The 24,882-nt window shown below is 46.8% G+C and overlaps 1 protein-coding gene across 20 annotated transcripts; it reads right to left on the bottom strand.

Moving 5' to 3' along the window:
- Nucleotides 1-18,703: 18,703 nt before the first annotated feature.
- On the bottom strand, nucleotides 18,704-23,550 carry LOC148863418 (transcription factor bHLH49-like). Of its 20 annotated transcripts, XR_016110219.1 has the most exons (13): nucleotides 23,051-23,449; nucleotides 22,780-22,952; nucleotides 22,596-22,684; nucleotides 21,250-22,252; nucleotides 20,924-21,151; nucleotides 20,761-20,826; nucleotides 20,599-20,667; nucleotides 20,219-20,290; nucleotides 19,924-20,121; nucleotides 19,378-19,468; nucleotides 19,188-19,290; nucleotides 19,050-19,087; nucleotides 18,704-18,842 (listed from the first exon to the last, which is right to left on the bottom strand). XR_016110219.1 is itself a non-coding variant. In XM_088979342.1 (11 exons), the coding sequence occupies exons 4-11, from the start codon at nucleotides 22,114-22,116 to the stop codon at nucleotides 19,253-19,255; spliced, it is 1,629 nt and encodes a 542-aa protein (XP_088835468.1). In that variant the 5' UTR covers nucleotides 22,117-22,684; nucleotides 22,780-22,952; nucleotides 23,051-23,103; nucleotides 23,371-23,534; the 3' UTR covers nucleotides 18,704-19,252. The 20 variants fall into 20 exon arrangements, 9 of the variants coding, with proteins under 9 accessions (XP_088835468.1, XP_088835473.1, XP_088835472.1 ...); XR_016110216.1 differs by having other exon boundaries at nucleotides 19,050-19,290; XR_016110220.1 differs by lacking the exon at nucleotides 23,051-23,449 and having other exon boundaries at nucleotides 21,250-22,172; nucleotides 22,780-23,020.
- Nucleotides 23,551-24,882: the final 1,332 nt, after the last annotated feature.

A 24,882-nucleotide genomic window follows, 5' to 3' on the forward strand; every position in this document is an offset into this window, starting at 1 on the left:
TTTCCTTGGGAACACGGTCCCGACGAGATCGTGATTTTTCGAGAGCAGCTCGCTGCAGGGTTGCGACTTCCTTTCCATCCCCTTCTCGTCGAACTCATAAACCACTTCGGTATCACCATTGGCCAGCTTCATCCGAACTCTATTCGGAACCTGGTGGGGACAGTTTCCCTTGTTTCCAAGCAGAACTTCCCCTTGGACCTAGAGATATTCTCCTCTATCTTGATGCTCAAAAGACAGGCGGGTCCTCTTCCTGGGGGGAGAGGGGCGTATTACCTTACTCCTCGCCAGGGTTTTAAACTTCTACACGATCTTCCTAACAAGGTCCCGGTGTGGAAGCGGGACCACTTCGGCGTGCGAAGTGCACAAGGATGGCCTTTTCAGACCGGGTGGGGTGAGGCCACTCCCGATTTAGGCGTGACTCTCGATAAAGAGACGGTTAAGGGCCTCCGGCAATGGGCGCGGCAAGGATTAAAGTGCCACCACTACTTAACGGAGGCCAAGCTTATTGCAGCCGGCCTGAGTTCGGGTAGGTTTCTAGCTATGCAGTTCTTGCTTGCTCTATTCTTTTCATTTTTTCTGATGTCAAACTCGTTTCTGCAGGTGTGATGGACACGGGGAGAACTCGTGGGGGGCGTTTGTTCCAAGGTATAAAGAGGAGGAAGCGGGTCGCCAAGCGAACTCGTACCGAGCTGCCCCTGGGTGAGGAGCCCCAAGCCCCATACCATACGCCGGAGGATCTGCCCAGGGAGCCCGAAGTGACTCCACCAGTGCACGAAACTGTCAGGGCGCCTTACGCTGAGACCACTCATACGGGCGCTGTTGCGTACTCAAGTGCTCCTGCTCACTCCGGGTCTGCACATACGCTGGCTGGGCCCTCAGGCTCGGGAGCTCAAGGGGAGTTTAGGAGCGTGTTGACGCCGAACTACACTCTTCAGAAGAGTAGGGACGCTAATTTCCCTGAGGAGGTCGCGGCGTGGACCGATCTTCCCTTGAATCAGGTCGCTTGCCGCGCCGTAACACATGCCATGGTGGTAAGTTAGATTCTGTCTTCCTTTTTTATTCTGTTGCTTCTGCTGTCATTTGCTCACTTGTTTCTTTTGGTAGGTGAATTCTTCAATTCATGCCTTGGTGGCCCAAGTGGAGAGGAGCTCGCGACGGGCGCGAGCTGCTGAGGCAGCCGCTCATGCTGTTGAAGAAGCCTTCCGTGCTACAGAGGCAAATACCCGGGCTACAGAGGCGGCTGCTTATGCTGCTGAAGAGGCTGCTCGCGTCGCGATGGCCAGACAGGCGAGGTCTCAGCGTGACGCCGTGGCCATGGGGATAGTTGTCAAGCATATGGTGGACTTGAAGTTGGATTTGCAGCATCAAGTCGAATATCTTCAAGAGGACATCAGGGAAAGAACACAGATTTTTTCCCAAGGCATTGAAGACGCCAAAAGAAGGCAGTTGAAGATTACATTGCTTCTCCGCGTTTTGACGATCTGATGGTGGACTCTTACAGGAGGGGGTTCAAGTTGAGCCGGTGGATGATCCGGAATACGTACCCCGACCTCGATGTAAATGCCATAACCACTTCGCATATAACTCAGGAGATGGCCAATACTGCCGATTACGAGCCGGACTCTGAAGGAGAGGGAGGGCCTTCGGGTGTTGTTGGAGTGCCTTCCGATGGCGAAGAAGTGGCTCCGGGCATGTAAATTTTTTTTTTTACCAATGTATTGTTTCTTGCAATGGAGTGTCTTTTTCCCCTTGCTCATCTTTCCCGAACTGTTTCTTTGACGGGTTATTAAATTTCCGCGGTCTTTTCTACCGCGAACTGATTTTTTGCCGCGCTGATAATGTGCTCTTCTTTGTTTGTCTACGCCAAAGTTCCTCTTGGCTTGCCTTGTGGCACATAGGGCCTGATTTCGTCCACTTCGCTTGGGGGTTTATAGGTAGTATCGTCTTAAGTCCACGATGTTCCACGTTCGAGGTATTCGTTTGCCTTCCAAAGTTTCGAGTTCGTATGTGCCCCCGAGCGCTCTTTTTACTTTATAGGGCCCTTCCCAATTAGGTCCAAGCTTGTCCATGACAGGTTCGGGCACCATAATCTTATGAAGGACCAGGTCGCCGACTCGGAAGCTTCGTTGCTTAACTCTGCTCTTGTAGTAGCGAGCTACCTGCTGCTGGTATGCCGTTGTTCGGATGTGCGCGAGGTCCCTTACCTCGTCCAGTAGGTCGAGGTTGGTACGTAGCTCATCTCCGTTCCTTCGATCATCGTATGTTTCTAATTGCAACGTTGGTATTTCGATTTCGGCCGGGATCACTGCTTCAGTGCCGTAGGTGAGGTTGAAGGGGGTTACTCCCATGGCTGCTTTTTCGGTAGTTCGGTGAGCCCATAAGACACTTGGTAGCTCTTCGGCCCACAATCCCTTAGCTCGGATCCAGACGTGCTTTCAGTCCGCGCAAGATGGCTCTGTTCATTAGTTCCGTCTGACCGTTTTCCAGCGGGTGCGCGACTGACGTGAAATTTTTCCGAATCCCCATGTTCTGGCACCACTCTTGGAACTTGATATCCTCGAACTGTTTGCCGTTGTCGGAGATTAGTACCCGAGGTAACCCGAACCGACATACTATGTTCTTCCAAAAGAAGTTCTGTATGTTTCAAGCCGTAACATTTGCCAGAGGTTCGGCTTCTATCCACTTCGTAAAGTAATCTACTGCAACAACTAAGAATTTTCTTTCGCCTGTTGCTGGTGGGAATGGCCCTAGGAGGTCGATTTCCCATTGTGCAAAGGGCCATGGGCTGGCGAGGTATTTGAGGTCGGAGGCAGGTTGATGGTGGATGTTAGCGTGCTTCTGACACTTGTCGCATTTTCTGACGAGCTCGACAGCTTCTGCCTTCATCGTTGGCCAGTAGTATCATTGTTGAAGTGCCTTTTGGGCGAGTGCTCTGCCCCCCAAGTGTCCGCCGCACAGGCCTTCATGAGTGTGGCGGAGTACGAACTCGGCTTCGGTAGGTCGCAGGCAACGCAAATAGGGGAGCATGTACGACCGTCGGTATAACCGTTCGTCTATTATGACGTATTTGGCCGCCTGGCGCTGCACCCTCTTGGTCGCATTGCGTTCTACAGGGAGGGTTCCGTCTATCAAGAAGCTCGCGAGTGGATCGATCCAGCTCGGCTCTGCTTCTAAGACGGGAGCGACCTCCTCTGTCCCCCCGAGAATACTAGGCCGAGGTAAGTCCTCTATGTACACAGTTCTCATATTGTTGTGACTCGTACTGGCTAACCGGGACAGGGCTTCGGCCTCAGTGTTTTTTGACCTCGGGATTTGCCTGATGATGTGTGACCGGAAATTGAGCAGGGCTTCTTTTACTTTGGCCAAATATGCGATCATGGAGAGATCGCGTGCTTCGTACTCGTCGGTAACTTGGTTCACCACGAGCTGAGATTCGCTGCAAATGACCAAGTGTTTTGCCTTTACCTTTCGCGCTAGGTCCAGCCCGGCGATCAGTGCTTCGTACTCTGCCTCGTTGTTGGATGCCGCGAACTCAAAGCGTAGTGCGTATTCTAATTTTGTGCCGCCCAGGCCGCACAAGACTATTCCAGCTCCGCTGCCTTGCCGGTTCGAGGAACCGTCCACGTGAAGGATCCAGGGCTCCTCACCCCAGTTCGCGCTTCGCCTGACCAGGAGAGATGCCACACTGGCTGCTACTTCACGGGGTTCAGACTCTATGGGCTTAGGAGCTTCGGGTTCACTCGAACTGGGGACCTCGGGCTCGACCTGAAGGGCTTCGTGGCTGAAAGTGCACTCGGCGATAAAATCTGCCAAAGCTTGGGCCTTGATAGCGGTTCTCGGTTTATACAGGAGGTCGTACTCGCTGAGTTCGATGGCCCATTTCGTCAGTCGACCGGAGACCTCGGGTTTGAGTAAAACTTGTCTAAGAGGTTTTTCAGTTAGGACGATGACGGTGTGAGCCTGGAAGTATTGGTGGAGTTTCCGAGCTGCTATTACTAGGGCGTATGCTTGTTTTTCTATCTCCGGGTACCTTGCCTCTGATCCCGGCAAAATTTTACTAACATAATAGATGGGTCGTTGGACCCGGTCTGTTTCTTTTATCAGTACCGAACTGTCCGCCTCGTCGCTCGCCGAGAGGTACAGTTCTAAGACCTTGCCCACCTCGGGCCGGGCTAAGGTTGGCACACTAGCGAGGTAACCTTTTAGTTCGTCGAACGCGAACTGGAAGTCTTGGGTCCACTCGAACCCTTTGCCTTTGACTGCCTTGAAGAAGGGTAGGCAGCGGTCTGCTGACTTAGACAAGAAGCGGCTTAGAGCGGCTATGCGGCCGTTTAGCCTCTGAACATCTTTTACTTTCCGAGGTGGTTTCATATCTAGAATGGCTTTTATTTTGTCCGGGTTGGCCTCAATACCGCGCCGATTGACAATGTAGCCTAGGAACTTGCTCGAGGTGACACCGAAGACACACTTGTTGGGGTTCAACTTCATGCTAAACTGACGCAGGATTTGGAAAACAGAATCTAAGTCTTGTATTAATTCTTGTGAAAACTGAGTCTTGACGACCATGTCGTCTACATAGCACTCTATCTTCGTACCAATCAGGGGCCGAAATAGCCTATTTACAAGTCTTTGGAAAGTCGCTCCGGCATTTTTTAGTCCGAAGGACATGACTTTGTAGCAATACAGGCCGAACTCGGTTATGAAGCTGGTTTTTTCCTCATCGGATGGGTCCATCCTAACTTGGTTGTAGCCCGAGTAGGCGTCCAGGAAGCTTAGCAACTCGTTTCCCGAGGTTGCGTCCACTAGGCGGTCAATTCTGGGGAGGGGGAAGCAATCTTTTGGGCAAGCTCGGTTCAGGTCGGTATAGTCGACGCACATGCGCCACTTGCCGCTTGCCTTTTTTACCAACACCGGGTTGGCCACCCAACTCGGGTAATGGATTTCCCTTATGAAGTTTGCTATGAGGAGCTTCTCGACCTCCTCGTCGACCGCTCTCCAGTGTTCTGGGCTAAGTTGCGTTTCTTCTGTCTAACGGGTCTGACTACAAGGTCAGTATTAAGTTTGTGAGTTATCAGTCCGGGGCTAATGCCGGGCATGTCGGCCATGGACCAGGCAAAAATATCTAAATTTTGAAGTAAAAAACTCACCAGTTCGGCTCGAAGGGGGTCTTCGGTGGAAGCTCCGATGCTTAGTGTGCGAGCTGGGTCCGTAGCTGAAGTCGGGATTGCGACAGTTTCCTCCGTGGGCGAAGCTCGCTCCTCACCTTGCTCCGCAGGCCGCTCCAGTTCGAGGTCGTCGGCCGCCTTGGTTTTTCCCTTCAGGGCGGCAACGTAGCACTTGCGGGACTCGAGCTGGTCGCCCCGCGCTACCTCTATACCGAAGTCCATAGGGAACTTCATGGCCAAATAGTAGGTGGAGACCGCCGCCCGTAGGATATGCGTGATCGGCCGCCCTATTATGGCATTGTATGGGGAGGGGGTCGCGACTACCAGGAAATCATGGTAGAGTCTGACCGCACAAGGCCATGTGTCGACTTCCACAGGAACAATTACTTTTCCGACTGGTCTGACTTCCTCTCCACTGAAACCCACCAAGGGAGTGTTCGCGGGCTTCAGCTCGCTCCTCTGTAACTGCAGCTGGTCAAATGCTGATTTGAAGAGGATGTCCGCTGAGCTGCCCGAATCTACGAGTACGCGCCTAACCTCGAAGTCGTTGATCCTTAGTTTAATGACAAGCGCGTCATCATGGGGGTAGTGGACTCCTCGGGCGTTGTCCTCCATGAAAAAGATTGGTTCTTCGGTCTTTGGTCTCTTTGGGGGGTTCCGTTCTTCGAGGGCCGCTTTGCGAACTGAACTCCGGGCTGCTGTCGAGGTACACCCCGCTACCACCGAACCTCCCACTATTACATGGATGGTTCCCCGAACTGGCCTCTCTTCCGGAGGTTGTTACAAGGTGGGTCAGTTCGGTGAAGTGTGTCCCGAGCTGTTACAAGGTGGGTCAGTTCGGTGAAGTGTGTCCCGAGCTGTTACAAGGTGGGTCAGTTCGGGCCCCCAGTAGGGGGCTCAGTCAGCTAGTGTCCCCTTGTTCCCGCCTAGGCTTGGCCCCTTTTTGCCGAGCTGTTGTTTCTGCCACGTGTTACGTAATAGAGAGGTCGGGCCAAATATTCCTTCATCAGCTGCCTTTAATGCTGGGAGACGTGCGCCGACGCCGCTTCGGTTTCCAAAGATGTGCAGCCAGTCACATCTCTGTCTTAGGAGGCGTGCGGTCAGCTTGATCGTGAGCCATTGGATTTGCCTCGATCAGGGCCATCGATTTTCCATCACTATGGGTATAAATAGTGGGGGAACCCCAGTCGCTTTCCACTGCCATTCTCCTGTGTTTGCTTCTTGAGCTCGCGTCCAAGTTTTAGCTCGCGTCAACCTTCTGTAGTCCATTACCTTTTTTCGGGTGAGTCAATACTTTCTTCCCAGTTTTTCTTTCCTCCCGATGTCTAACTCGGACAGTTTAGACAGCTTCTTGAGGGGGTTAGATGCAGGTTCCACGAATCGAGCTGCAGCCCCAGATAGCCTTAGTGAGCCTGAGGTAGAGCTCGAGGGAGAGCTCGAGGAAGAGTTCGAACCCGTAGGCCGAGTCACCTCGAGTAGTTTGGCGTCCTCCGCCCTTCGAGGTCGGACGTTAGACAAGTTTGGGTCCTTAACCATGATGCCTGAGGGGCTTTACTCCCTTATCACCCAGTTCAACCTGCCCGGGGAGTATACTTACTTTATACCCTCGGCCGACTTCCCTTGGGAACACGGTCCGGACGAGATCGTGATATTCCAGGAGCAGCTTGTCGTCGGGTTGTGCCTACCTTTCCACCCTCTTATCATCGAGGTTATGAACCACTTCGGTGTCATTAGCTCCACCCAAACTCTATCCGCAATTTGGTTGGGACTATATCTCTATTTTGCGAACACATTTTACCTTTAGACCTAGAGATCTTATCTTCTATTCTCATGCTTAAGAAGCAAGCGGGTCCCCTTACCCGGTGTAGGCGGGCGTACTACCTGTCTCCTCGCCCGGGGTTTAAGCTTTTACACGATCTTCCCAACAAGGTCCCAGTGTGGAAACGGGACTACTTCGTGGTACGAAGTGCAACAGGGTGACCGTTCCAAATCAGGTGGGGGTTGGCTGTCCCTGACCCCGGTGTTACGCTAGATAGGGAGACGGCGAAGGGCCTCCAGGATTGGGCCTGGCTCAGGCTAAAATGCCACCATTATTTGACAGAAGCCAAGCTCATCCAGGCCGGCCTAAGTTCGAGTAGGTTCCTTGCTCAGAGGCTTGCCTTTGTTTTGCTTTCCATCCTTTCGTTTTCCTGATGCCGAGCTCTTTTTGCAGGTGTGATGGACGCAGAAAAGACTCACAGTGGGAACATGTTTCATGTCATGAAGAGGAGGAAGTGAGTTGCCAAACGGGCTCATGCCGAACTGCCCCGAGATGCGGAGCCTGAGGTACCGAGCTCTCCGCCAATGGATCTGCCCAAGGAGCCCGAGATGGCCCCTCCAGTACAAGAAGCGGCAGAGGCCCCTTACGCCGAGGCTGCTTATACGAGGGCTCCTTACGTTGAGGCTGCTTATACCCGGGCTGGGCCTTTAGGCTCAGAAGGCCAAGGCGAGTTCAGGAGCATGTTGTCGCCGAACCACGCTCTTCAAAAAATTAAGGAGGCCGTTTACCCTATGGAGGTCGCGGCGTGGGGCAAGCTTCCTTTGAACCACATAGCCGGGCGTGCTGCCTCTTATGCCATGGTGGTAAGTCAGTGACTCCTTTTTGGGCTCTTTGTCATTACCTTTCTCGCTATTACTCTTTTAACATTGTCATTATTTTTCTTTTTGGCAGGTGAACTCCTCCATCCATGCTTTAGCAGTCCAAGTGGAAAGGAGCTCGAGGCGGGCACAAGCTGCCGAAGCAACTTCCCGTGCTACTGAAGCGGCTTCTCGCATTGCACAGGCTAGGCTAGCGAGGTCTCAAAGAGACACCGAGGCCTTGGGAGTGGTGGTGAAGCACATGACGGGCCTGAGGCTGAACTTGCTGCATCAAGTCGAATACCTTAAGGAGGATATTAGGGAGAGGATTGAGATCTTTTCTCAGGGCATCGAGGATGCCAAGAAGAAGGTCGTCAATGACTATATTGCCTCGCCGCGCTTTGATGACATGATGGTGAACTCGTATAGGAGGGGTTTTAAACTGAGACGGTGGATGATCAGGAACATGTACCCAGAGCTCAACATCAGCGCCATAACCACTTCGTGCATTACTCAAGAGATGGCCAACATAGCTAACAGTGAACCGGATTCTAAGGACGAGGTAGGACCCTCGGGTATCATTGAAGTGCCTTCCGAGGGTGAGGAAGGAGTACCTCCGAGCCTGTGAGCTAGCTTCTGTTGTTGTTGTTGTTTTTTTTTTTTTTTGAAATGTAGACAGTATATGCTGTAATGAAATGTCCTCCTTTTGGTTAAGTGTTGTTCTGTCACCCTCTCTTTTTTCTAAACTGACTATATTGCCGAACTGACTATATGCCTCTGATGATGAGATGTCGAGGTCCCTATCAGCTCACTGTTAGCACATTGCCTGTCAACTTGGTGTTAGCATTTTGACTTTTCTTGCCCATGCCGAAGAGGTGACTAAGTCTTATGGTGTCGAGGTCCTTGTTAGCTCAGCATTCTAGCCCTTAGGCTCTAGTAGCGACTCCTAGTCCACTTCGCTTGGTGATTTATAGGTAGTATCGTCTCAAGTTGATGACGTTCCACGCCCGGGGTACTTGTTTGCCCTCTAGGGTTTCGAATGCTCCCCCAATGTTCTCTTTACTCAATAGGGTCCTTCCCAATTCGGTCTGAGTTTTCCAACGTCGGGCTCGGGTGCCATGATCTTACAGAGGACAAGGTCGCCGAACGGAAGCTCCACTTTTTTACTCTGGCATTGTAGTACTGACCTACTCTTTGCTGGTAAGCTGCGGTCTGGATGTACGCGAGGTTTCTTACCTCGTTGAGTAGATTGAGGTTGGTACGAAGCTCGTCTCTGTCTGTCTGATCGTCGTATGCTTCTAGTCATAGTGTGGGTACTTTGATTTCCGTTGATATTACTGCTTCGGTTCCGTAGGTGAGATTAAAGGGGGTCTCCCCCATGGCAGTTTTCTTCGTAGTTCGGTGGGCCCATAGAACACTAGGTAGCTCGTCCGCCTACAACCCTTTAGCTCGGTCTAGTCGTGCTTTCAGCCCGCGGAGGATAGCTCTGTTCATGACTTTTGCTTGCCCATTTTCTTGCAGGTGCGTGACCGATGTGAAATTCTGCCAAATCCCCATACCTTGTTACCATTTCTGAAATTTGATGTCCTCAAACTGCTTGCCATTGTCGGAGATCAGTACCCGAGGTAACCCGAAGCAACATACTATGTTCTTCCAAAAGAAGATCTGAACGTTTCGAGCTGTCATTGTGGTGAGAGGTTCGACTTCCACCCACTTTGCGAAGTAATCCACCGCCACTACTAGGAACTTCCTCCCACCTGTTGCTGGCGGGAATGGACCTAGTAGGTCGATGCCCCATTGTGCAAACGGCCACGGACTAGTGAGGTACTTGAGGTTGGCGGCAGGCTGATGGTGGATATTGGCGTGCCTCTAGCACTTGTCGCATTTTCTAACGAGCTCGATGGCCTCTGCCTTCATCGTTGGCCAGTAGTACGCTTGTTGAAGTGCCTTCTGGGCGAGAGCCCTGTCCCCCAAGTGTCCGCCGCACAGACCCTCATGGGTGTCGCGTAGTACGAGCTCGGCCTCGGTAGGTCGCAAGCAACACAGATAAGGAAGCGTGTAGGATCGTTGGTACAATCGTCCGTCTATTATGACATACTTGGCTGCCTAGCGTTGCACCCTTCTGGCTGCATTGCGATCTGTAGGGAGGGTTCCGTGTAGCAGGAAGCTCGCGAGTGGGTCAATCCATCTTGGCTCTGCTCCAAGGACGGGAGTGACCTCTTCTACCCCCCTGAGAATACAAGGCCGAAGTAAGTCCTCTATATACACGGTTCTCATGGTGTTGTGACTCAGTGTTCTCAGACCTAAGGATTTGCTTGATGAAGTGTGACTGGAAGTTGAGCAGAGCCTCCTTTACCTTTGCCAAGTAGGCGATCATAGTTAGCTCGCGAGCTTCATATTCGTCGGTGACCTGGTTGACAACGAGCTGGGAATCGCTGCAGATGACTATGTGCTTCGCTTTTACTTCTTGCGCTAGAACTAGCCCGGCTATCAATGCTTCGTATTCCGCCTCATTGTTGGATGTCGCAAACTCAAAGCGTAGTGCGTACTCCAGTTTTATGCCACTCGGGCCGTGAAGAACTACACCGGCTCCGCTGCCCTGCTGATTTGAGGAGCCATCAACGTGAAGGATTCAGGGCTCCTCATCCCAGTTCGCGTTCGGCCTAACAAGGAGAGATACCGAACTGGGTGCGACCTCATGGTGCTCGGACTCAACTTGCCTGGGAGCACCAAGCTCACCCGAATTGGGAGCCTCGCGCTCGACCGAGCTAGGGACCTCGGAGCTGAATGTGCATTCTACAACAAAGTCTGCCAAGGCTTGTGCTTTGATGACAGTTTGGGGCTTGTACTGAAGGTCGTATTCACTGAGTTCGATGGCCCACTTCGTCAACCGACTAGAGACCTCGGCCTTGAGTAAGACTTACCTCAAAGGTTTGTTGGTCAAGACGATGACAGTGTGAGCCTGGAAATATGGGCAGAGTTTCCGAGCTGCAATTATCAGTGCGTATGCCAACTTTTTTATCCGCAGGTATCTCGTCTCTGCTCCCTGCAAAATTTTACAAACATAATAGATGGGTCGTTGGACCAGATCTACTTCTTTTATTAGTTCTGAACTGACCACCTCGTCACTTGCCGAGAGGTACAGTTCTAAGACATCACAGTCCTCAGGCCTGGTTAAGACCGGCACACTAGCGAGGTATTTCTTGAGCTCGTCGAACGCAAGCTGGCAGTCGGGGGTCCATTCGAACCCTTTGCCTTTAATTGCCTTAAAGAAAGGCAGGCAGCGGTCTGCCGACTTGGACATAAAGCGGCCCAGGGCGGCTATGCGGCCATTTAACCTTTGGACTTCCTTCAATTTTCGGGGCAGTCTCATGTCTATGATTGCCTTAATCTTGTCCGAGTTGGCCTCAATGTCGTGCCGGTTAACGATCTGCCCTAGGAACTTGCCCAAGGTGACACCGGAGATACATTTGTTCGGATTTAGTCTCATGTTGAATTGTCTCAAGATTTGAAATACAGAACACAAATCGTGTATTAATTCGTGCGAGAACTGTGTCTTAACGACCATGTCGTCTACATAGCACTCTATCTTCGTGCCAATTAAGGGCTGAAACAGCTTATTCACAAGCCTTTGAAAGGTTGCCCAAGCATTTTTCAATCCAAAGGGCATAACCTTGTAACAGTGTAGGTCGAACTCAGTGATGAATGATGTCTTTTCCTCGTTAGTCGAATCCATTCTGATTTGGTTGTAGCCCGAATAGGCATCTAAGAAGCTTAGCAACTCGTGCCCCGAGGTCGTGTCTACCAAGCTGTTGATTCTGGGCAGTGGGAAGTAGTCTTTTGGCAGGCCCGATTCAGGTCAGTGTAGTCGATGCACATGCGCCACTTGCCGTTGGCCTTCTTTACCAGAACGGGGTTGGCTACCCAGCTCGGGTAATGGACTTCTCTTACGAAGTCGGCTGCGAGGAGTTTCATGACCTCCTCGTCGAATGCTTTCCATCGCTCCGGGGCTAGGTTTCGTTTCTTCTGTCTAATGGGCCTAACTTCAAGATCGGTATTAAGTTTGTGAGTTATAAGGTTGGGGTCAATATCAGGCATATCGGCCACAGACCATGCAAAAATATCTAAATTTTGAAGTAAGAAGCTTACTAGTTCGGATCATAGAGGTTCCTGGACGGAAGCACCGATCTGTAGCATCCGATCTGGGTCCGCAGCTATAGTTGGGATCGCGGCCATTTCTTCTGTGGGTGCAGCTCATTCTTCTCCTTGCTCCGTAGGCCGCTCCAGTTCGAGGTCGTCGGCTACCTTGGTTTTTCCCTTTAGGGCTACAACATAGCACTTGCGGGACTCGAGCTGGTCGCCCCGTGCTACTCCCACACCGAAGTCTATAGGAAACTTCATTGCCAAGTAGTGGGTGGAGACCACTGCCCATAGGACATGAGTGATTGGCTACCCCATTATGACATTGTATGGGGAGGGGGTTGCAACCACCAAGAAATCGTGGTTGAGTCTGACCGCACAAGGCCATGTGCCGACTTCCACAGGTACTGTCACTTTCCCGAGGGGTCTGACTTCCTCTCCGCTGAAGCCCACTAGAAGAGTGCTTGCAGGCTTCAACTCGCTTCCCCGTAACTGAAGCTGGTCAAACGCCAACTTGAAGAGAATGTCCGCTGAGCTGCCTGAATCAACAAGCACGCGCCTAACTTCGAAGTCGTTGATCCATAGTTTTTTGACAAGTGCATCATCGTGGGGGTAGTGGACTCCTCGCGCATCGTCTTCTGTGAAGAAAATCGGTTCCTCCATCTTTGGCCTCTTCAAAGGGTTATGCTCTTCTCGGGCAGCTTTGCGAACTGACGCCCAGGCCGCTGCCATAGTACAACCCGCTACTACCGAACCTCCCACTATCACGTAGATGGTTCCCCAAACTGGCCTCTCTTCTGGAGGCTGTCTTTTTGATTGTTCGGTCGGCCTGCTGCTGGACTCGGGAGCATCCTTACCGTGCTCCCCTTGTCGACCTGTCTTATTATTATTATTATTATTATTATTATTATTATTATGTTGTTGTTGTTGTTGTTGTTGTTGTTGTTGTTGTTGTTGTTGTTGTTATTGTTGTTGTTGTTGTACAAAATTTCTTATGTACCCACGACAGATGAGTTCCTCTATCTCGTCGCGGAGATTATTACAATGTTCGGTACTATGACTGGGGTCTCTATGGAAACTGCAGTACAAGTTCTTGTTCCTCTTGTTAGGGTTCCCTTTTAGGCGAGGTGGCCACTTAACGTACGGGGCATCTTTGATCATCATCAAGATCTCAGCCCGCTTCGTGTTCAAGGGTGTGTAGTCTATCCGACCTGCCATGGGAGCTCAGAATGGCTGGCTTGGTTTCGACACTCGAGCTGGATCCTTCCGGCTGTCTCCTTGATTAGGGAGTTCTTCTCTCTTTCTTTTTTCAAACCCACCCCCAGTCCTTTGGTTGATCTCCTTCTCCGTTCGCATGAACTTGTCCGCAAGCTTAAGGAACTCAACAATGGTCGCGGGTTGGTTGGCCACTATGTGCCACTTGAATTCCTTGTGTGTCACCCCCATCTTGGCCGCCACGAGCTGAATTGCGGGGTCCAGGCGTGGGATCTTTAGGCATGCGTCGTTAAACCACTTGATGTAGCTGCGGATAGGCTCCCCTTCCTTCTGGACCATGCCGAAGAGGCTCTCCTCGGTTTGGGGGCATCGCTTGCTGGTGGCGAAGTGCGCGGTGAAGACCTGCACGAACTGGGCCCAGCTCCTTATTGACCCGAGGGACAAGTTCCTGTACCAGGTGCGAGCCACTCCTCTGAAGGTGGTAGTGAAGGCTATGCACATACAGGAATCGCTGGCCCTAGCCAAGTGCATCTGGGACTGGAAGGCATCGGCATGGTCGTTGGGGTCAAAGGACCCATCATACTTGTCGAGTGGGGGGAGTTTGAAGTCTCCCAACATAGGAACTGCAAGGAGTTCTGATGACAGGAGGAAGGGACTAAGAGGATAGGGGCAGCCTTTACCTTGTTTAAGATCGCTTCTTTACCTCAGAGCTCGAGTAGGACGCGGGTTGCAGTTCGGCGGCTTTGCCGACGGTGCCTTTGCTGCTTGGAAGGCCCGGCGTTGGCACTGCTTGCCTCGGTGTTCCCGAGCTCAATTGGCCTGGACTGCTGGAGGTAGTCCGCAACTAAGGCACTAAACCGGTTTTTGATGTGCAGAGGCCCGTCCTGAGAGTGTCGATGTTATGCTAACTTGATGGATCGGGTTCCTGGTCCACCGGCACATGGCGAGGCGGGGGTAGCCGCTATCTCTCTCCTGCCAGGGGATGAGGCCTGACTTCTAGAGGGGCTCCGAGCTTGGGAAGCCTCCTGGTGGGGGCGCCCGCCTTGAGGGGAGGGCTTGGCTCACCTAACGGCAGGGTGCCGAGGTGGGAGTTGCGGCTGACTTTGAGGCAGTTGTGGGAATTGCTGCTGGTAGTGGTATTGGGATACATGGTGCAACATCTGCTACTGGTAGACTTGATGTTGTTGAAGCTGCTGCATTTGGGATTGGATGGCCCGCATGCCATGCACCAAGTCATCAAGCTAGTTCTGGCTAGTTGCCAGGGGAACAATGGTTGGTTCAGCAAAGGTGGTTCCAACAGAGGGAGGAAGGGGGACATTCATGGCGGGAAGATTCACGGGCACCACTGTTCGTGGCGCATTCAGGCTGGGGATCCCATCCACCGGAAGGGGGATGGTGAACTGTCCGATGCACACCATGGGGACTTGAAGTTGCTCCCCGGTGACGTTCATCTCCGTGCTACGTTTGGCATTGTTGGAAGAAGCCATGGGTGTTGGGGTTTCTTGGAAAAAAGGTGCTATGAAAGTTTTAGAGGCTTTTAGAAGCGATTCCCACATACGACACCAATTGATGGAGCGCAATCCGGTCGGTCCTAGCTGTCAACGATCTTGCCTCTGACTGGTGCAAAAGGTGCCTGAAACGGGGAAGAAAGCGGGTAGTCTCCGGGGATGAACCCGGTGAGAGTGCTCCGAAGCTCAAGTTAGTATTTTCTCAAAGGCAAGATAAAAACCAGATGGCACAAAGTTATCACCTACCTCCGTTCTTGGGGGGAAGAGGGTCTTTTATAACCACTTTGCGCACTCACTCCCAAGCTCCTGTCAGGTTAGGTATCATTACCTCTGCACTTCTGCCAGTTCGGGTGTCATCACCTCTACTGGGGCAGACAACCACCACTGCTCTCTTTGTCGGAGTCGTCTCTGTAACTGGAGGTGGCAGTGGCAGGTGGCCGTTGAAGTGCGGCTGTCAAGCGTCAGATCCGAAGTCAGTCAGGCGCGCCGCCTCAGGATACGGACTCTTTTGGTGTCAGGCACGGTTGTTTAGTTCGGCGGCATGGAGACAAAGTGTCTGAGTGGTGTGCAAAGTAAAGTCTTGAGTTTGGATAGAAGTGTGGCCCGAACTGCCCTGGGGTGGGCCAGTTCAGGTTGTTGCCCTTTGCGCTCCTTGTAAGGCTTGGGGTCGAAAGGAGAGTTTGGGTTCCTTTTGGGGAGCTCGGACCGCTGGTTCCTCTTCTTGGAGCTCGCGCCTTGAGCGCACTGCTGTGCCGAGCTGTCGCTCCTGCCAGGTTACCCTTGGCTGCTTCCACGTATTGGGTTCCATCATATATTGCATTTAATTAAACTCAAAAAGTACATATATTTAATACAAATTTTCTTTTGGATCTGTATGGGTTTATATCGACCCCTACGAATCCATATTAGTTTGTAACTGTCCGCATCAATGATGTATTAGTGTTTTAGTATAAGGATCAAAGTAACAACTATCAATATCATGTATCATATTGAATAGCTTGGATACAGATATGGAGATGGGTATACTTTGAAAATGAATGGATATAAATGAAAGATCTAAAAATGCTTGAATGTGTTAAGGAAATGTATAAAAATCACATAACTACATTAATAACACTAAATCTAAAGCTGAATTATCTATAAATAAGATATAAATACATGAAAAATGCACACTTTAATAGATTATAAGAAGAGAAACATTACTATCAACAATACTGAGACTATAGAACATATATACATAATATAATAATTATCACTCTATTTCAGTTTTTATGATTAGAATTTTCAATTTTTATTGAAGTTTATCTATAAATAAGATATAAATACATGAAAAATGCACACTTTAATAGATTATAAGAAGAGAAACATTATAATCAATAATACTGAGACTATAGAACATATATACATAATATAATAATTATCACTCCATTTCAGTTTTTATGATTAGAATTTTCAATTTTTATTGAAGTTTCTAGAAAACTTTATTTGTTCAGCATTTTTATATAAATCAAGCATTATATACTTTTGTATTAGTGTGTATCAAACTGTATTGGACCATATCGACCGACATGGCCCAATATAGAGGCAGATGGTGCCAATATGTATGGCTTATGGAATAGATAGCTACTTGTAGTGTAGCTTACATCGGTAGCCATTTATACAAATATGATACCCCTATCGATATGGACCAAACAGATGACATATGCCTAATATATTGGGACTTAGTGGGCTTACCTTGTCCTTCGGCCCATAAACAAATACATATGGACCATCACTCATGCCTGCCATCTGAATCCACTAATCTTTAACTCGAAATTGAAAAAGAAAAATGTAAAATGGGCTCCACCTTCCACAACCAAGTAGCTAAAAATTATCTGGCTATGTTGATTTTTGGCAGTATCTATTAATCTAAGGTAGCCTTTGTTTTAAAATGAAGTTTCAAATTACCCAGGTAAGCAAAATGAAACTGTGCAAAGTGTTTGGTTCATGTTTTATTAAATTTTTACTTCTCTACAATTTGTTTGCTCCACTAGGTAAAGCAGTGAAGCAAAACCTTTTACCATTCAAAAGACAAACAAGTTTTGCTCAATTCCCAAGTAGAATCAAATGTTGCCATGTTATAACCGTTTGATACACAGTAGGACTTTTGAGCAGCCATTAGGATTTAGGACCTGTGACATGTCCTCATCCAATGGGTCCCGACATGGCTTCTGAGTTCCACATGGGCAGTTTGCCAGTTTGTCGTTTGGTGGGACCCATCCAACACAATGATGATGGTGTTGACCCCACCCATAAGCCATGAGCCGTAACCTGTATCTACTAAAACTCTATCCATGTTCAGTGGATGGTCAAACCGTATTTACATATGACGATACCATACTGCACCCTGGATGGAGCCTAAAGCCTTCTGCAAACAAAACAGTCAAAGTCTCTGATCCTATGTAATTTCAGATGATAATAGTATGGGGTTGTCATGAAGCTATTCACATACAACTGAAAGTCTGCAACTGCTCTATCCCTTCTCACCTTGTCCTTCACTCTGCCTGTGTATCAGTGTAAGAGCAAAGAACAAAATTTCCCTCCCTCTCATAACTAACATTCAGTAAAGGAAAGGGCTTAAGGCAAGTCTTTGCTCTCGGGTCTCGGCTCGGCTCGGCCTCTCAGAGTTGGTCAACTGCAAAAGGCTTTCAATGATCTTGAACCTGCTGTAAGACTTTCAGATGAATTAATTTCGAAAAGTTGGGCGTGTTTCCCAATGACCAAAGGCATTGACTTTTAAGGAAAGTATTTCACGAGAGTTTCAATTTCAGACTTTCAACAACAGTTGAAGTGTTGAACCCACCACCACCACTATCAGCCTCATGGATGCGCCACAATTTGTTTCTAACTTTCAACTTACCTGGAAACTGCCACCATCTAATTTCTCCAGGAATCGAACGCCTTCTCTGGGGGTTGTTTTTTGTGCGACAAGGATGAACCCAAGAAGCAATATAATATCCATGGCCAAGCCAACAAAACAAACTTGATACTTCAGAGGTCTGACCTCGATCAGACGTTACAACTTTTATCTTGTTGGCAAATGGTTGCCACAGAGAAGAAATACAGCAGTATCTAACAGTAACAGGAACACTCAGGAGTCAGCAGTCTGACTCACAAGTCACAAACAGTTGAATATTGAAAGACAACTGGGTCCATCTCCCAGATTTCAAGGTTAACTCAAATCAAATGGACAGAAACAGCAATGAAGATTCACAATCTAAATGGGCTTGACGGACGTAATATATGCACTGGGTTTGCTTTTCCTCTTCCATTACTTCACAGAGTTGCTTGCAAGGAGCCATGGACATAGGCTGCAGCACTGCACAAGGAAAGAAGTTAAGGGGTGGCCTGAAACTTTACGGGCGGTAAACTGCTTAGGCCCTAACGAGAAGGGAATCTCAAGTCAAAGTAGATCAACTCTGCAAGTTCCGTACCTACAGATTTTGAACACCATGAATTACAGGGCCAATAATGTCCTGTTGCTGACAGACCCGTCTGACCGTATGCAACTCATGGCCTATCAAATCTGCCAGAAACTGGGTTTTCCCTTTACCTCCTCTATACTTTTGTTTGGTTATTATCATTTTTGACGCCTCCCATGCTTTCGTTGGATCTTTAGAACAGCTTTTTGCAGTCTCGTTTTGCTAGATGATGTCAAATATATTGGTTCCACTGGACTTCATCAACTACATTTTAGAGACCAAGAGAATATTTCAGCTGGTTCAGAAGCGGACTCGTTCGATCGCGACGGCCATTTAGTCTTTTGTCTTTTTTGTTACTCTGTGTAGGAAAATGCGAATTGTCCGAACAGAAGTCGATAGTGACATGTTATTGATTCTACTAGACAGGGAATCTAGTGAACACACATTTTGAAGTTGTAAACTTGTAATTCAAAATTAACAGTTAACTGCAGCTTGCCATGGTTATTTTGCCACCAAAACTAAAGGTAGCTCTAAAATAATTTCTCTTTTATGCATCAAAAAGAATTCACTTTCAACAAGATAACCATCCAGGAACAAGGGAAAAAATGAAAAATGATTTTCATTTGTTAATATTTGGTAAAACTTACAACTTACATTTCTTCCATTAGAACTGAAACAATACAACCATAATTTCAACTGCAAATCCAAAACCCAAGGAACTGATCTCCCCTCAAAACCTGTCAAGATTCGCAGCAAATTCAATGAGAGAACCCATTGAGCATCTTACCCATCTGCCTCAAGCTTCAGTAAAAGATTCCTTTTACAGCACTCTCAGCATCCACATCATTCCCAGAGGAAACTAACTCTTTATCTCCATATACAATGGATTTTCTATTTTGCATATATATACTACTCAGAAAACAATTTTAGCTTGTATAATATACCTGAGAATCTTTGGAGGCTGAGTTGCTTTCCCCTCCAGCTGTACAAGCAACTAGTGACCCTCAGCCATGGCTCCAGATTCATAATATCTAAAGTAACAGAAAGATCCTCCCAGTAAAAAAAATGGATGAGAAATTTACTCTTATCATCCCTCTTAAACGAGAAGGTCGTGATTCTAAGTGGAACTAGACGCAGAAGATGTCGATCAAAGCTCAACTTTCATATGCCCCCGTGGCAAAGAACCTGCAAATGCAAAGGATAAATTTTAACTGTGAGCAAACCACAGGCAACACTAACTGACGATCCACATAGGATAAACAGAAACTCTACCATTTAACTCTTGGTTGTTGAAAGGAACACTAGCACCGTAGTTCATCTGGACAACATTGTGAAGCTCATCATCAACCCACATGTTGGGTAGCTGTAGATAATTAAGATGTAAGGAGACTGCTAAACCAAATTAAGACTTCCATCCATCTAAAATTAAAAAAATGCATGCTTTACTTTGTACTTTCATAATGTGGCCCACCAAAAATACCCAAAAGAAGTCTTGGCTTATGGAGACTTGCTTGCCTCACTGACATCACAAAGTAGAAGTCCTTTTCATTTTTATTTATTTATACATCTCTCTCTCTCTCTCTCTCTCTCTCTCTCTCTCTCTCTTTCTGTTTTTTAGAGATTTATTGCCTTATACAGCTAGTTTATATACTTAATTTTTTGTCTATTTGCTAAGCATTTATCAAAAGATTCCAAGATGGAAAGAGAAAAAGTGAAATGATCCATTGGGATAACAAATGAGGTCTCAGAAAAAAAAGGGGATTGGAAAGCAATGGAATACAAACGAGTGGTGTTAATTTTGCAAGGAAAGCATGGTACCTGAGTCGGTTCCTTGTATCCACCACTCATTGCTGTCAATTGTGAATTAATGGTCCTTCTAAGTGCATCAGAGGGGCTTCCCATGCCAGGAATTCCAGCTTGGATCAATCCCTGTTGAGATGGATGTAGCTGGGGATGAGACATCCCCATATCTGGAGAAAAGCCCATTGTAGAAGAACCACCACGTGACTGAAGGATCTGTTATGAAGCAGCAAATAGTTAGAACATGAAAGAAATCAAAATAAAGTATTCATGTATAAATTTTGCATCTATGTGTTTATGCCACTTCACTTACATCTTTGGCTAGGAAGCCTTCAATATTGAAGTCCAACCGTGGATTGACAGCTGCAAGTTTCATCGACAAAAACTACAACAAGAGAGAATTTTTCATATTTTCAACCATGAACCAACAAAGTTCTTAATACTAACTATGGCAAATATCAACATACACTATGACAGAATCACAGTAAATACAATAGGATGAGAAGCACAAAGATCCAGGATATATGCTATTTTCCTGTTCTATATCAACTATTGTGCCAAATCATGTCTCCTATGTAACTCAATTCCGGGATTCAGGTCATTTTCCCAATCAACAATCCTTTTAAAATTTGAAGCACCTGTGAGTACACAATTACGCAATTAAGAGATTTCCAAGTCTTACAACCACCATACCTCAACCTGCCGTTGCAGCGACTGTACGTAGTTAATGATTTCATCTAGCATGACTGCCTTCCCTGTGACCTGTAAAACCAGCACACCTCATAAAATGAACCACAGACACAATTGAGTCATGAGAAATTCAGTTAAATGAACTCCCAACACCAGATAAAATACCTTGCTACAACCAGGGACAAGGTCTTGAAGAAATTTCATCCTCTCACTGATCTTTTCTCTTCGTACCTATGTTTTGACCAAAAGAAAAGGAGATATGCTATTACCAAAATGTTCATGGCAAAAATAGACTATATAAAAGAAATCTATAGTAGAAGAATGTTACTCTTTCTGCAAGACTATGGCTGTTTGTTGCCTGACCCCTTCGTGCTCTGACATGAATGTAATCTTCTTTTGGTGCATCAGACGGCTGGGAGCTATCTTTACCATGTTTCCCAGCAGGTTTTGCAGTAGCTGATGTTAGAGTTTGGTCACCTTTCTGCTTGGTTTCAGTGTTATCCTTTGCACCTTCACCAGGTACTTGAGCTCCCTTAACTTGGTCAAGCTCATTATCCTTCCATAGAAAATTACTAAAACATGTTAGAAAAATCAAAGAAGAAATAATTAAGTAGGATAGGGTAGAAATTAACAAATCAGAAGCATTATTTCTACCTGACCACTCCTTTTCCTTTTCTTGATGCTAAATCCTTTACTGGAAGAAGGTTCCCCACCTGCACTCTCCAACATAGATGGATCCCCCTGCCCACCACCACTACCACTAAAATCGGCTTCATCAGACTCGTTGCTAGAAACCCCAATTCCTTGTTTTGCTTCATCAGGATGCCTCATAAAACTCCCAGTTTGTCTCTCATTTTCTATAGGATTCCCTTCAGTGGCTCCATGATCAGCAGATGGAGTGACTTCTTTGGAAGCTTCAGGCAAATGCATCTCATTGTTCTGAATTGGGGCCTGAACTGTTCCACCTTTTGAATAGGGGCCCAAGGTTTGTGGAATGCTGAAAGGATTCATCATATCACTAAAATTCCCAGCATTGAAACATGAAAAACGAGCAGCTCTCTCAATGAAGTCAGCATCCGCTGGGAACTGAGATAAGCTCTGGGGAATGATTCCAGTGTTGCTTTGCAAGAACACCCCACCCTTTGATATTGTGGGATTCCAGCCTATGTCAAGAGCTTTATCGATACTAGTGCTTGAACAAACAGGAATCCCTTTCCTGATAGCTACTGTGTTGGAGGTGTTCGTACTGGTTTGTACATTACTATCGCAAAAACCCAAGTTCTGTGAATTGGGGTGGTCCCAAATGGTTGGACAAAATGAGTTTACCAGAGAAACAGATGAACCCATCAGATCCCCTTTGCGAACAGGGATGGAATTGTCTGTAGGAACCAAACCCATTGACTGATTAGAGATATTGGCACCCCCAAATCTCCAATCCGTAGACATATTAGATGAATGATAGTTGACGGGATCTCCACTTCCCTTCTCCAAACCAAATTTATCTTTGTCACCCATATCCATCTAACCTCGACAGCAAGTGCAGCAAAAGCAGCAGGAAAAAAACAGGATATCTTTCCCTAACCAAAAACTGGTTTGAGCAAACAACGAGCAATGTACAACATCCAGAATAGTCAACCAAATAAATAGAAGCCCAAATCTGGCAAAAAAAAACAATCCCAAATGCACAAAAACACTAAACAATGATCAAAAATTAAATAAAGAACTCAAAAGTCTTCCAACGAACACCAAAGCTAATATAACTTCCAAAGTAGAGATGAAATCAGCTGAAAATAAATAACGAAAGATGACGAGAGTCGACTTCAAATCTTGAAATAGCAATATAAAACAAGGCCAGCCCAAGTATATTGATATGTAAAAAAACAAAAGTATATTGATATGTAATAGAAACCACACAAGTAAAACTGCTACACTCCCAGAGCTATCACTAAATTTGCTACTTCAAAATTACACAAGGGAAGAACCAAGCAACATAAACCCACTTGAAAGGCAGAGCAGAAAAGTCCCCTGAAGAAGTCAAGAAACAACAAAAAAACATTGATTTCAGGATCAACACCAACCATTCAAAGCCCTGTAGTAAAAAATAAAAGCCCTAGTCAGAGCTTCAGACCGAGGTCTGAACCAGAGAAAGACCCGACCTAAAAGTGGAAAGGGAAAGATACCCACTTGAGATTCGCTGCTACTTTTGGCATTCTGTTCTTCATTGAAACCTTTACTGCACCTTTGTTGAATATAGGCTGCGTTCCTGCTTTTGCTCAGAAAACTGCTAAACTGCCATGTCTGGTGCCCCTCCCCTAGGAGAAAACAACCATGAAAGAGAGAAGAGATCCGAAAAGCTTCTGCAATATGAACAGTGGGAAGAGATAAAGAGAGAAAGAGAGACCGAGCCTTTGAAGGGGAAAAGAGAGGATTAATGGCAAAGGTTCAGCATTTATACCCACGCTTGCATCAGAAAGAGAGCCATTGAATGATTAACCACCGCCACTGCTACTGTAAAAGATACAAAAAAACACACCAAGCTTTCTTCACCACCTTTATTTTTAAAATTTTTATTTTCTTTATTTACTTTTTTTACCTTTTATTTTGTATTTTTAATCCCTTATTTTAGCCATATTTATACCAGCTTTGAGCTAGCAACTGACATTGCCAACCATATAAAGATTGTTTTTTAAACTTTTCTTACATGTCCTTCTTTAAACCTTGGGAGAAGAGTTTTAAATCTTATTTAAAGGGGTTTTGTTTGGTCAAGAATCTAACCATCCAAGATCTAATCGATTTTCTCGTCGATTTCTCTGTGGGAGATATATTGAGCTACGTTGTAGTTGCAGGGTGCTTCAGACAGACGGACCCCAGATTTTGCATTATTTTAAAGGGTGCCCCCAGTCGTAACCTCACTGTGATAATTTGGATAACATATCCCTGCACCATCATCTTGATGTTCATTTTTGAAAGGACAGAAACTTTAATTAGACTGCGAATCCTCTACTCGTACTCGTACAACCGTAGTTGTAGTTATCGCTTCGTGGTTCACGCAACTATCGGAGATACGTACGAAGCTGCTGAGACCCTGAGACCGAAGAGTGTCTTTTGACAGACAATACAAGGAATTGTAGAGGTGTTCTTAGTAATTGCGCTTCTGGACCTGGTACAACACCCTTCACCTGTATTCAAGATTGAAATGTATTCCTGAATCCTGATCCTTCGGTTAAAAGACCTTCAGAGGATTTGCAGTTCAATGCATCACGTTGGAATGATGGTGGAAGAGAATAAAATGAACCCAATAATCAATTCATGTGGAAAGGCCAACAGAGAATGGTCAAGTGAACAAAAACAGAAATGGGTATACGGATCATAAAGTCGTGGAGAATGGGTATACGGATCACGAGATTATAATGAATTATGTACATTCTTTGAACTATACACCACCGATGTGTTCATGTCTTCAATCCATGTTTGGCAAGGACAGTCATTACCCATTCTTGATATGACGAGACAACCTCCTCTTTTCTTTTCTCTTATTTACCTCAAGTACACATTGAACAAACTTTTCATAATGGTTGGATCTAGGTCGGATATTCGGGGACCCCATTTTAGATTATATGGTACTCGATTCAACTAAGCCTTGTCCCAACTCCCAATTATTATCTTAGGGTGGCATGCTTTGAATTGTAATGTGATTAGAGAATGTGGAACGGTTGATCCATTACAGAATGTGAGCTCCATAACCCGGTGGAATAGAATGGAATGGAAGGTAATAACTTCGTTTCACCAACTTTCAAGCTCTACTGCGTTCGCTTGCTGACTGTTCTTTAGAGCAAAACCCTATTAAACAAGTGAAGAATAAAGTGACTCTCTTTTCTTTTAGAATAATCTACAGATTCGTGACTGGTAAAAAAGACATCTGATGCAAAGGAAAATGGATCTTCCCCAAAGAAAAATTCCAAATGAATGAAAAATCAAAGAAAAACAGCGGAAGATGGAGGAAAGATTCAAGAAGGCCATCTACGGAAAAGTCGTTGCGGATAAGCAGATGAATGCATTTGTAAAAAATATTTGGCCAAATTGCAAATACGAAGTCATATGGCTAAAAGATGAAATATTGTGGATCATTTTTAAGAAAAAATCGGATATGGAGATCTTCTTATCTCAGGAACCATGGCGGCTGATATAGGGGATATTGCAGCGGTGGAGGCAAAATACCATCCCAAGATCATTTCCTTTCTCTGAGCTAAAAATGTTCATCCGAATAGTTGATGTAAGTGATGTGGC

This window comes from Nelumbo lutea, chromosome 3, assembly GCF_056320005.1.
Source record: "Nelumbo lutea isolate HS-2025 chromosome 3, American lotus-T2T, whole genome shotgun sequence".
Lineage (NCBI taxonomy): Eukaryota > Viridiplantae > Streptophyta > Magnoliopsida > Proteales > Nelumbonaceae > Nelumbo > Nelumbo lutea.

Coding starts and splice junctions, on each gene's coding strand:
- LOC148863418 (XM_088979343.1), bottom strand. CDS start 22,116: ATGGATATGGGTGACAAAGATAAATTTGGTTTGGAGAAGGGAAGTGGA. Junction 21,152..21,249: donor AAAGGAAAAGGAGTGGTCAG/GTAGAAATAATG, acceptor TTTCTATGGAAG/GATAATGAGCTTGACCAAGT. Junction 20,291..20,598: donor CGCTGCAACGGCAGGTTGAG/GTATGGTGGTTG, acceptor CTCTTGTTGTAG/TTTTTGTCGATGAAACTTGC.